General features: G+C 42.2%; 1 protein-coding gene across 1 annotated transcript in view; it reads left to right on the top strand.

Annotated features, from left to right (window-relative positions):
* The window catches only part of HMGA2 (high mobility group AT-hook 2), a 111044-nt gene extending 99524 nt beyond the window's left edge, over positions 1 to 11520 (top strand). Inside the window, exon 5 of the mRNA XM_063155119.1 lies at positions 8313 to 11520. Coding sequence (XP_063011189.1) covers positions 8313 to 8360 — 48 coding nt within the window. The 3' untranslated portion in view covers positions 8361 to 11520. The remainder of the gene's footprint in view (positions 1 to 8312) is intronic.
* Positions 11521 to 13364: the final 1844 nt, after the last annotated feature.

The raw sequence follows: 13364 nt of genomic DNA, 5'->3' as shown, positions 1-13364 counted from the left end.
TGCCCTACCCCATTCTGGGAGACCGTTGCTGTAATCCTTCCTCTGCCTCTCAGCATAAAATATGCAGAGAAACTGGTGCTGTTTCAAGTATTTCAAGGGCTCAAGGTGAAGGCAGATTTGCTCAGGTTTACCTCTGTGGGCTCCAGTAGCCTTTTGGGCTTTTCCATCTCCAGTGCCACGAGAAAGTAGAGCTAACACAGTCACCCACAGCATTTCAGTGAACTAGGCAAGTCTCAGAATTTTTAAGGTTGGCATCCATCTTCTTTCATCTAATTATGGACACAAATATTAGTGATTAGAGACTATTATTAGAGCCTCTGCTTGCCTTATGCTCCAGTCTGGATTTTGGCTGTGAATGCAGAGCAGTTTACCATTCCTCCAGTTTACAGCATCCACAAGAGGTTTGTAAGAGCAGCTTCTCAAAGTTGGGGTCAGTCCAGCTCAGTTGTATATGTTTCTAACAGCACCGCTGCCTTCTTTTTCTTAATATTTTATTTCCTTCCCACCAGAAATGTTTATATATTGTAGGGTTGAAGTTCTCCAAGACAAAATACATCTCTGTCAGTGTTGCATAGCACCTGCAATTGCTTCAAGCACCATTTTCACTTTAGGTTTGTGCTTTGCAGACTTTAAATGCTGTTTCCTGTAAAATTCTTCTGACTAGTACTGAGATTTTGCTGAAGATTTTCAGTCTCCTTTTAATCACATGGGGAACAGATTTTTTCAAAGTGTTTTGACCTGCTTAGGTCAAAAAGGCACTTGCTGTAGTCAGATGCCAAAACGCGTTTAAGAAATCTGGCTTGACGTAACTTAGACAGCTGAGTCTCAATTTCAAAAGGCTTCAGCCACACAGGCTTTGGCACTGAGTGACTTGCTGCCTTGCAGGAACCTCATTGCTGAGTTAATTTCAGGGCTGCTTTATAATCCATAGCAAAGTTGGCCACCTAAAGCTGAGGTCCATTCAAGATCATCTGTAAGAGAAATTGAGAGGCAGAACCTAAGGCAGGTACATTTAGGTTTTAACTAAATGTCAGTCAGACTAATTCCTGTTTCTGGAAGTTCTCAGTGTGAGCCCTCCTGGATTTAAAACTCCTGTGTCAGATAAGCCCTTTCTCTCAAAGTAACCAGAGAGATTCCTTATCATCACTCCATTATATCAAACAGTTGTCCTAGTGGGAGATAAGCTAGGAGATGGAGAAATGTTTTTTATTTCCCCCTTAATCTAACAGGAAGAATAGACTTGAATCTATATTTTAAGTAAGCTGTTCTAACTTAAAGAGGAATGTCCTTTCCTGTCCTGTCCTATGGGAATCCTCCTAAGCAATGTCTTGGTCCCCTCCAGTTATCTAAACTTGTTGCTTAAGGACCAAAACTTGGCCAAGCCTGGCAAGATACTTCCTCCAGCAGAGGAAGGGGATCTGTAGTAGTGGTTTCTGTGTGTGTTAGGATGGTTAACTCTCTCTGACCTCTACCAGCTGAGTCCCAGCACAGCCCCAGCAACTTCACTCAGCTGCCTCAGCTAGTTCACTTCCTCCAACAGCTGGGGATGTGTATTATCCAGAAATCCCCATGAGCAGCCTTTTTGCTAGTCAAGCACTGCTATTCCAGCCTTAAAAGGAGAGGACGCACTTAATTTGCTTACTAACTATGCTGCTAAAAAACCACAGGCTGGTGACCTGCAGGAGAGAGTCAGGTTTTGGCTTTATTTTTCTACTCCCTTTTTGTCTTTCACAGAATAATTGATTTTTTATATAAAAGTGGACTGATTTTAACAGAAGAAAGATTCTTCTTCCATACACAAAAGTTTATGGGAGAGCCATCTTCCTAGAAGTTAGAAAACCCAAAACCCATCTTGAATACCTGCTTCAAATCAGAGAGCATGGGGATTTCAAAACAAGTCCATGTGTGAATTTCCAATACAGTGCTATTGCGTACGTGTATGCAATTTTATTAAAATTAAAAAGTCTTATTTTTGCTATCTATTATACATTGCCTTCCCGAGTGTGAAAACTTTGAGGAAATCACTAAGTCAAATCAATCTTTAGGATACCTTATAGCCCTTAGACTGCTCACAAGAGTATTGGGTAGCTCTGCACATGCCCACCAGCAAGCACTTGGGCATTAGGAAAGTTAAGCAGCAGCTCAGCAAGGCTGCTTGCTGGCATCTAAATATTGCTATGCCATCATGCTATGGCCAAATCTGTGCTCTTTTGAAGGGCAACATCTTTACATAACAAAGTGGGCTATTAGAGGCTAGGTCAATAGGAACTTACACATTTAAATCAAGAATGTTGGTTTCCAGTCCCTGCATCTCAACCTCAAGCTGCATCTCTCTATTTGTCTCTTTCTTTATATTTAATGTCATTAAAGTACTGAAAGTTGTACTTCCTTGGAGGGGAACCTGCCTGCTTACAGCTCCCAGGGCTGTCCCATGACTTAGTCAATGATTGCAGAAACAGTGGTAGGAGAAGGCAGGGTGTCTCAGAACTGCTCTGTAGCCAGAGTTTTTGACTGTCCTGTTAGGCACCAAGCTAAAGAATTTTTGCTCCTTCTAGCATGCTAGCAGCTGCAGTGCACAGCAATTGCTTGCTTGAGGTCTGGTTGACTTATATGTGTTTAGAGACAGAGTTTCTCTACTGAAATAATTCCTTAAAATATTTTTTAATCCAGCAGTTGGAAGGGTTGTATGGCCTTTTCTGTATATGGTCATGGTGATCTGTTCTGCACTCATAAAGCCTTTCACTGTGATGTGTGAAGTATACCTGCAACACTTTGAGTTCTGAATCCAGCTTTTGCAGTTAAACTTTGCCTTACTGCTGAGTGACACCTGTCACTGAGCTCGCTAGTGTGCTTTGCAGAGAGTGCAGAGCTCGAAGCAGCAGATCCCACCCTAAGCTTCACACAGAGCAAACCTGTACTGAGTGTCTGTTAGTGCTGTAAGAATTTCTAAAGCAGTTTGTTGCTTTGGCTGTGGAGCAGTAGGGATGGGACTGTCTCAGCTGGGCACAGTCGGGGCCCTGGCCTCTGCTCTAGAAGCCATCTATTCCTATCCCTGTATTTCAGGGACTCCTCTGAAAATATTAGCTTGCATGCCAGGGGATTTCAGACATGTTAACAGCAGACAATGGTCCACAGTTTGCAAGTTGCTCTTGTCAGCAGTTCTTTTTGACATATCTATTCAAGCATACCCTCTTGGGCTTAGAAAGCAGCCAGCAAAATCTGTGCCAATAGCTAATACTTCATTATAAAATAAAAGCTGTAGCAAATTCAGAGGCTCCATATGCAGCATTACTGTGATCCTGCAGTTCAAAATGGGTTTTAGTTTTTTTAATCTGCAGGTCAGAAATTCATGAGCAGAAGGTGAAAAAAGTGAATTGCCAGTGAGTTTCATGGGGCCAAGACTTAGAAGTTTTGTCTAGGGTATTAGAACAGAACAAACATTTTTACAAAAATGCCACAGTTACCTTGCTACAGGTGGGGAAATGCTCCTCCCAACAATTATTTCATCATCAGGTTTTGCTTTTATCAGTTTGTGGGTGTCCACCAAAAAAAAATCACAGAGGACATACATTGACCAAACTAAGTATGACTGTTCTTCAGGCCACTAGGATGCTACTGGCTGCTTGTAATTTCAGGAAAAAATAGCCTGCACCAGCCAAATCTGGATCACCAAATAGAGGTCTTGGGCAGCAGGTAGAGTTACATTTCACCTACACAGGATGTCATGGGAAAGAAGTCTATTGGGATCAGGGGGTGACTTTGATCTGAAAAGACGTTGACATTTCAATACAATCGTTTGTGGCACATCTCCATTCTGGATGGTCCCACCTCTGAGGTTTAGCAATGAATAACAGAATTATGGAATCATTTGTGTTGGAAGGGAGCTCTGGAGATCATCCAGTCCAAACCCCCTTCCAAGGCAGGGTAACCTAGAGCAGGTGACACAGGAACATGTCCAGGCTGGGTTTGAAAATCTCCAGAGAGGGAGACCCCATGACCTCCCTGGGCAGCCTGTTCCAGTGCTCTGCTGCCCTCAGTGTGATGAAGTTTTTTCTCATGTTGAGGTGGAACTTACTGTGGTTTAGTTTATGGCCATTCCTCTGAGTCCTGTTGCTGGGCACCATTGAAAAGAGTCTGGTACCAGTTTGTTTTTCCACAGCGCTGAGACTTCCAAAGGAGAGATTCAACTTCATAGTTCTGGAAAGGGTTCATGGGTCCACACATCTTGACACAGTTGCTCTGTGCCGGTTTCCCAGGGGTTCACAGGGATGCACACAGAGAAGGAGGGCATGACACAGGAGACCAGCACCTTTCTAGCTTATCTTATCAGATTAGATGTCCAGGGCATCGAAAACAGCACCAGGTGCTGTCTTCAGGCAACCATATCCCACTAAGGTTTGTCATATTTCAAAATTCTGTGTTAGCGAGCCCAAATAAACATACTGGCTGCAGACAGCACTTCTAACTGAAACCTGCTGTCCTGCCTCCTGTTCCTTTTTTGTTACCTTCACCAGTTAAATCAGGGCTAACAACAGTGATCCCAGTCTGCTGCAGAGTAGCCCTTCTGAAGGCAGATACCTGCTGTGAGTCATTGCAAAGTTTGTCCTTTCTCTCCTGTGGGAGGCCAGCCTCAGTGAGAGATGAGATGTGGCAGTGTCCACATCTGCCAGTGCCTTGCCAATGATGCCCCTCAGGAAAAGGCTCCTTTATGAGCTTTGGAGAAAGCCACCTTGCAGCTCTGTTTTGGGAGAGACACCAGCTCCCTATCTGCCCTGTCTGATGGGGCAATTACAGCAACTAAGGGTGGATATGGCTGAGTGTGCTGCCTTTGTCATAAAACATCATGCTATGTCCAGGACAAACATATCCATTTGTGGGACCCATGAATGACCAAGTGTGCCAAGTGAAACTGCCTCTTGCACACTGGTCCCTGTGCCAATCAGCCCCTGCAGATACATGTATGGGGATGTACACATGGATGCATGGGAAGTCGCCTAGGATATTGTCATAGCAGCAGGAGTAAAGCCTGAGCTATGGATATGAATACTCACCCTGTTCTTCGACTATTTGTCCTATGCTCCCTGAGCTCTTCATGGCTGTGGCTTCCCTGTTGGCCAGATCCAGCCTGGTTTGAAGCTTTGACAGATTTCTCTTTGCAGTCTGCTGGCCCAACCTCTCACTAGTTTGCTGCAGCAGAAAACAAATAACCTGGGAAGCAGCCGTTCAAGGCAAAACTGGGTCGATGCACTTTTATGGTCAATTTACACCTGTCACCATTCTGCCTCCACAACTAAAGTGAATGCACCTAAGTGAAAACACCCTCAATTAAAGCTGCTGTGCAACCCAAAACTTTTGCTTGGAGGGTGCTTACTACTGGTAAGCATCCTTCCCCTGAGGTGTCCAGTGCCCTGACGGTGCCAGCACTTCAGTGAATCTCTGGCTGAAGTGACTCAGCACAGAGCCGGTTTTCAACTTCCAAAGGTTACACAGTTTCCAAAATGCCTGCTCCACCCTCCATCTTTTGGAAAGTGTGTGTTGCAGGGGTGGTGGGCGCTGTAGAGGCGGAAGTTGGGTTGGAGATCCCAGCTGCACAACCTTCTGATATTTGCAACCAGTTTATCACAAGTGCAAAAAGTCCCTCTCTGTTCCTGCAATATACATCTATACTCAGTCTTTCAGAGCCTCTACTCACTTCTTCCTTTAGGTGCCTCCCTTCATATATGTCTGATTTGTAGTATCCCTTTGTTTGAATTGTAAGCCTTCAGATCAGCAGTAATGTTTCCATCAGTGTCTTGACAAGAAGCTTACATGATAGGTTGGCTTAAAACACTCATCTGCAACAGAGGCATCGTAAGCTTTTGCAAGGAATGAACAATCTGATTCCTTTGAAAAGCTTTTCTTCATAAAAAAAAGTATTTCCCAACAGTGATGTGATTTTGAAGTTTGTCAGTCTCAAATATTTTTTTAATAATTAGCTTATTGTTTACATATTGGGGGGGGTGTTAGCTTTATTTTTAGTTTCTCATCCTTCCCAATACTACAGGTACCTATATTTGCACATACATGTGCAGGTGAGAGAAGCTTCCTTCATTAAATGAACACATATAAGTGTATGAAGGAAGAGATTCTCATTTATTTTCTTGGTCACTGCAGCAAGGGTTACTAGGGAAAAAATACTGTGAGATTCATAGTAAAAATCACTAGAGTGGACAACTTTTTAACTAAAAAGAGCTCTCTTGTGGCCACCCTGGCTGAGCTTTGAAGTATGTCCTTTCACATACTTTGCCTCTCCCCCATCCTTCTTACTTTGTGATCGGAAGTCTACCTTCATGGAAAAATGATTTCATCAGGTTTCAGTAGTCTCCTGACAAGCCAAGCATAAAACAAAAGAGATCTGCCGCTCCGCACCCACACGTGTGCTGCCGTCTTCCAGGAAATGATAATCAGAGGCTGACCACAGCATCATCAAATACCAAAACACGTCTATCTGTATTATGTTAAGAGTACAGAACCCACAGTAGTAATTTTTTAACTGAAATACTTGGCTTGGAGGCAAAACTGGGGTTTGCCGCAATCCTTCTGAGTTCTGAATTACCAAGGCTCAAACCGACATATTTTCCTGTGTTTCTCCACATGCAGCCCACATTAGCCCTCCGGTAGGTGCCTGAAAATACCATTTTTCTTCTTGACTGAAATGTTGTAACAGTCCTGCTCTGCACAGAAGATAAGCAGGAAAAATGCATTATGCATTAATGGGATTTGATGGAGTGTGAGCTCAGTTTCCCCAGTGCCACCAGAGACAGAGTAAAATTTGCTTGATCATTTCATGAGTTGAGAATCATTTTTGTTCCAGTGCTGTGAATATTACCCAGCTACAAGTGGACAGTAGTTGTTGTGAGGAAAAAATTGTTCATCTGTACGATAGATCAGTGTCATCTGGAATATAAGAATTGAAAATTCAAGGTCAGAGGGCAGCTGACACTTGATTTTGCTCTCTTTGCTCTATCCATGGCTTTGATCATGCTACATCTTTCTTTGTGCCTGGTGCTCAAGAGAGTACCCCAGGGTTATGGCCTGGTTCCTTGTCAAGAGGTATCAACCTACTGGCCTAAATATCTGAGGCCCAAGCTTTAGCAGGGGTGGGGGCATGAAGGAAGAGGGGGGGAGCATTTCCTTCATGCTTTTCACTTTTCCCACATAACCCAAAGCAGACTAAACAAAACCAGTGTGAAATCTCATGGCTTGATGCTGCTATGGTTATATTTTTTAAGCTGTCATCCGTTCATTTATAGTTATGTTTATTCCCTGGATTTACAGCTTTCTTTTGGCCTTTTCTTGCAGGGAGGTGCAGGGGGAGGTCGAAACCTTTTGAAAGGGGATTGCAGTAAGCAGTGGCCTATGATTAAAGCACTGTGTTTTTCCTTGATGCCGCTCCTCTGCATCAGTGTCACACATGGTAGCATTTAGGAGCCCTTCACAGCTGAGGTGTTTCAGACACTAATGAATGGAAGTTTGGTCGTATAAGGCAGGCAAGCTTTAAGGCAAGCTTTGCTGAATGGTGTACTGTAGTGGCCTGGGAAAGGAAGGGAGTTATAAATTGTGTCAGTTAGCCACCCAGACAAAATGAAGCCATGTGGAAAATCAAATCTATTAAAGTATGAAGACTGTTATAAGCTGTTTTAAGCTGGTCATTCTTCAAAGGTCTCAGTTGGCTGAGGGGGTGAATTCCTCTTCTTCCTAGATCTTTTTCACGTGCTGTCTTAGGGGATGATGTTCAGTGTTTGATAAAAAACAGCTTTTCATTGACAGCCCCTTTTATTAGAAATGTTAGTTGCCCCCAGTTCACCAACCATGACCTGAAAGGTACTGAACATTTGTTTAAAAAAGCAGAATAAGAACATCACATTTGGGCAGGCTTGCTGAAGGCAAACATGAAGCAGCACTAGGGCCAATGAGGAGGAGAAGGCTTCACAGAGCAGCTGCTTAGGATTGGATATGTGCTCAAAATGCTTTCCATTTTCTTGCTGCCCATGTCTGCTGGCCATAAGAGGCCTCTGACAAAGCATGGCACAGAATGCTTTTTCTTGACATCTCCTGGAGTAGAAGAAAAACCTGGCAAGGCAAGGTGGGGGGATCAGAGAGCAGGGTACCTTCCCTTCCTCCCCAGGGTGGCTTCTTGAGACATCACAGGAACTGTAAAGGGCATTTTATTAGCTCAAGAGGTAATTGTCAGCTGTGTGAGGGACAGCTGAACTGGCAGCCTAAGATGCCTGGTCACCACGGTATTTATCCTTCCTATTTGTGTTTTCTAGGAAGAGACTGAAGAAACGTCCTCACAAGAATCTGCAGAAGAAGACTAGGACATCACACCATGCAATTTCTACCTCATCAGCAGTTGGGTCTTTTGAAGGGAGAAGACACTGCCTTGACCACTTACTTTCTATTGCCATGGTCTTTCCACTTTTGCCTGGGGGAAAAAAAAATCACATAACCTTAAAAAGGATTTGACTAATCATCTTCTTTGTAATCCCTTCACAGTCCCAGGTCTAGTGAAAAACTGCTGTAACACAAAGGGGACACAGATTAACGATGCAACTTTTAATTACTGTTTTCTTTTTTCCTAACCTACTAATAGTTTGTTTGAGCTGCTAAGTAAGGGTGACTGGGTCAAGAAGAGCTCCAAATCAGGTTTATGTCATTCACTGCACTGCGTGTAAACAAGAAACTTTTAACATAGTCATTGTAATGGGCATTGAAATAGGAAAGGCTGGGTGTGTAACACTCATGCCTTGCAACACTTCCAGCAACCCACTCCCTACTTAGTGAACTCCCTGTTTTAGAACACCAAAGATAGGGGATAGATACTATTCTTTTTCTTTTGTAACCTTCTTGTAGACTTTTACTTGATTTTTTTTTTAAGACTTACTATTATTTTGGGAAAAAAAAATGAAAACTGATTTTTCATTTCATTCAGCTGGTAATCAGAAGAAAGAAATCAACATGAAAAAGGTACTTTCATTTTGCAAAAGGGAAGAAAGACAAAGATACGTTGTATAGTTTTAGATACAAACATATCAGCACAAGCAGTAGTAAACCAAATGAACAGACCTTATCATCTGGATAATAGGGAGCCAAGGAGTTGGCTTTCTTAGAGCCAGGAGTTTTCCATGGAAATAAGAATGACTGACACCACTCTTAAGCCATTAATGAATAAGTCTTTATTGATAAAAGTCTTTAAAAACATACAGAAAGGTACCTAGAAATTAATCATAAATTTATCTGAAGAAAAATAATCCAGATTTTTGCTTAGTTTCTACTAATTCCACTTGCCCTGTACCAGTATTTTGAAAGAATTGAATCTTTCCTCATTACTCATCAGTCACAATGTAAGAATGAACACCATGTACCTCAGCTAAGCTCGTGCATTACATTAAGCAATGTATTTTGACATAGGATGGTTCACTGAGCACCTCTGTGCCAGCGACATTTCTCCATCTTTTCATTCAAAGCAGCACTTTTAGCACCAGATGCAATATTACCCCACTATTCAATACTACCTCTGATTTTTACAAATAACCCAACAGACTGATAAATACATGCTGCTATACACATTCAATGCAGGAAATTTTTACTGGGTAGATAATCATGAGTATCTGCATTTTCCCCTTATTTCTATTTCAACCTTTTTTGCAGTTAAGGAAGCAATGTCTTTTTTGTGTTTCAGCATGACTATGTGTTTTTCTTTCACTTGGTTTGTTTGATTTTTCTCCCTTTTTTTGTGTGGGTTTTTGGTTTTGGTTTTGTTTCATTTTATTTTATGTACTTACTCTATTCTCTGCTAGACTTCTGTGTAATGTACTGTTAACTTGAATATATTTTTGTATTGAATTGCTGATAGGTTTGTGAGGATAATTTTCTTCAAGGACACTACATGACAGAAAAAATTTAGCTGTAAAGTTTAAATATTACTGTCCAAGTTTGTACCTCAAATGAATTGTTTAAAGAAATGGACTAATTGATTGACAAAGACCTACCTCCAGACTTTAAATGGAATGAACTTGTTACTTTCAGCATCAGTTTTGAGACGTTTGAAACAGTTAGGACTGCAACTAATCCCTAATTCAAAATTATTTTTGTAAAATAACTTGTGGAAAATGAACACATTTTAAATTACTTTCATATTAAAAATATTAAAAAATGAACAAAAAAAACCTTCAAAGAAACTTGAAGCTTTGTAGGTGAGAAGCAACAAGCTCAGCTTTTGCATAATGCAATCACAAATATGTGTTTTTTTAAAAAAAAATTAGTAGATTGTAAGAAAATACTTGACAAGTATTTTCGTGTATTTTACACAAATGTGATTTTGTAATATGTTTCAGCCAGATTTATTTTAAATGCTTCTTATGTAGAGGTTTTTTATTCTCTCCTCTCTCACTTTTGTTGTTCTTTCTCTCTCTCTCCCCCACCTCCAATTTCATTTTCTCTATTTCTGTTTTATTTCCCTTCTTCCTCTCTTTCCTAGTCAGTACTTTGTACCATTGTATTAATAACTGGGCCAGGGGTAGTTTCTCAGGAAGGCGTCTGTTGGTACGGCTTTAGCGAGGAGCCAAGGGCAGTTGAGGATAACGGGCTTCCCCCAGGAGGCAGTGTCAAGGAACACGGACCTCCACGAAGCACCGCGCGGGGTTCAGCGGCTGGGAAAGAGCTGGTTGGAATATTGTAACTAGACATGATAATATCGAGTGAAAGAGAAATAATCCTAGCTATAAGTAGCTCTAACAGGCCAAATCCAGTGTCACTTGAAGGCAGTAATAGGAATTTTGCTGACTTCAAAGGGCATCAAATCATGCCTTAGCAAGTCCCTTTTGGGGTCTGAGGGGTTTTGTTGCATTTGTTAAGCCACGGTATTCAGTGGATGACACAGAAATAATTGCTCTCTGTGTGTCACTCTTCAACCTCTAAGAGACTTACCACTCTGATGAACTGAGTCTTACATTTTCTATATATTGTAGTACAATCAAAACACATTACTACCTCTTAGGGCCTACTATACCTCATTTTTTCAGACGGAAAAATTGCATGTGGCCATTGAGTCAGTGAGAACATCATAAAATTTTTTTATATATATAGTTTATTTTTGTGGGAGATAAATTTTATACGACTGTTCTTTGCTGTCATTGGTCACTGCTAACTATGACTGGACATGTAACTCTTCTACCATTTCTGCAAGAGAGGTGTGTTTGCAGGAAAAAAAATTGCTTCGAGATGTTGAACTACAATTTGCTTTTCCTTTTGAGTGTCTTCTAACTTTTTGCTTTGTTCTTCATGTAGAGTTGCTGTCTATGATTGTACTTCAAATCGCTTGCTTGTTGAAAATGTTTCTTTAATGGTTTATCACAGTCTGTTCAGCACAATAAACATAATAGCCTCTGTGATCCCCATGTTGCTTGATTCCTAGACTTTGTCACAGTTCCATAAAATGGGTAATAAAGTTTGGTCACGATGACCAAATTTGTAAAATCTTTGCATGCAAATAGTCTTTTTTTTTTTGTCCCAGGACCACAGGCGTGTGCCTGAGAAGTTAATTTGCTGTTAGGGGCCCCAGGGGTAGGCACTTAGCAGAAATACACATCTTAAGGAGGCTCCCCAAAAGGTGACACACCCATTCCTGGCCCAGGACTCGCTGTGCTGAGCTAAGGGCTAAACTGTGCATTTGGGGACCAGCAAGTACCCGCAGGACAGAGAGCACCATAGCACAGGCCAAGCTGATAGGGGGTTTTTGCCTGGTCCCAGATCTGCCTCTTGGAGGTCCACCAAGATGATGAGCCTTCTCTTCTTAAGGAAGATGGCAGTTTGCATCCCAGTTCATGAAGTTTCCATTATGCAGGCATTAGGTTAGAAAGAGCAGGTACTCAGAGCAGCAGACACAGGGATATGTCTGGGTAATGTCTGGGGCACAAATTGAAGAGTTTGAGAAACTGTATTAAAACCAAGCTGCCCCCAAGATTCCCACAGGTAAGTTGGCAGGATTCTTCTGTCTGTTCTTCATTTGCTCTTCCATGGTCTCTTGGCCTGTTACAGTGAAACTTAAAATTATAGAATCATAGAATATCCAGAGTTGGAAGGGACCCACGAGGACTGTCAAAGTCCAGCTCCTGGCCCTGCACAGAACAGCCACAAGAATCACACCATGTGCCTGAGAGTGTTGCCCAAACACTTCTTGAACTCTGTCAGGCTGGTGTTGTGGCCACTTCCCTGGGGAGCCTGTTCCTGGCCTGATCACCCTCTGGGTGAAGAATCATTTTCTGATATCTAACCTAAACCTCCCCTGACTCAGCTTCATGACCTTTTCTGGAGTCCTGTACCTGGTCACAAGAGTTAAGAAATCAGTTCCGGCCCCTCTGCTCCCCCTTGTGAGGAAGTTGAAGACCACTGTGAGGTGTCCCCTCAGTCTCCTTTTTCCAGGCCAAACAAGACAAGTGACCTCAGCTGCTCCTCATACAGCTTCCCTTCAAGGCCCTTCACCATCCTCCTGGCCCTCCTTTGGACACTCTCTAACAGATTTATATCTTTTTTATATTATGGTGCCCAAAACTATGTACAGGATTTAAGGTGTAGCCATAAAAGTGCAGAGCAGAGTGGGACAGTTCCCTCCATCATCTGATTAAGTCTCTGTGGTGCATGTCCATTGATTCATATTGGCAACCATTCCTCTCTCACCTAAGGGGATTTTGCAGTTATTATTTCCTGAGATGTGTAGGTTTACACATTCTTTGTATTCACTTGTTTGCAGACTCTCCACTCTTAACCTATGTCTTCCCAAGGGCTTCATGACACGTTTCCTTTGGCCTCAGTTACTTGTAAAATAACCAAAATAAGATGACAAAAAAAGCACTAAGTAACAACGCCCATTCAGTCCTGAGTCAGATGTGAGTAATTGCATTCATCACATAATATGTCCTCTTCTGCTTTGTCACCCTGGTTACTGGTATTAAAAGATCATTCCAGTGTTCACTTTTCCTGGTGGTCATCTTCCCTGTGTGTGCCATCACTTGGCTCTTCCTGTTATTTTATCTGATGTGATACTCCAGCTGCAACCCACTCACCTGATGGGTCAGCCAAGTGGGTAGCCAGCTTCTGCTACTCTGTGTTTAACTCCCCCCTACTTCTTAGTCATTCCTCCAGCTTGCTTCACTTCCACTTCCCAGGGAATAAACTTCCCAATAAACTTCTGCATGCTTTATTCCACAGTGAGACTATTTGTGTGTACAAAACTAATTGGCTTCTGCCAGATCAAGGCCTGCATTTGTCCAGCAGCCAAGAGTGCTTTATCCAAGATGCCTGTGGCAGGTGTCATATTAAGT

Source organism: Melospiza melodia, chromosome 4, assembly GCF_035770615.1.
Source record: "Melospiza melodia melodia isolate bMelMel2 chromosome 4, bMelMel2.pri, whole genome shotgun sequence".
Lineage (NCBI taxonomy): Eukaryota > Metazoa > Chordata > Aves > Passeriformes > Passerellidae > Melospiza > Melospiza melodia.
The sequence above is the reverse complement of the archived record's forward strand: the minus strand, read 5'-3'. Positions and strand labels throughout refer to the sequence as shown.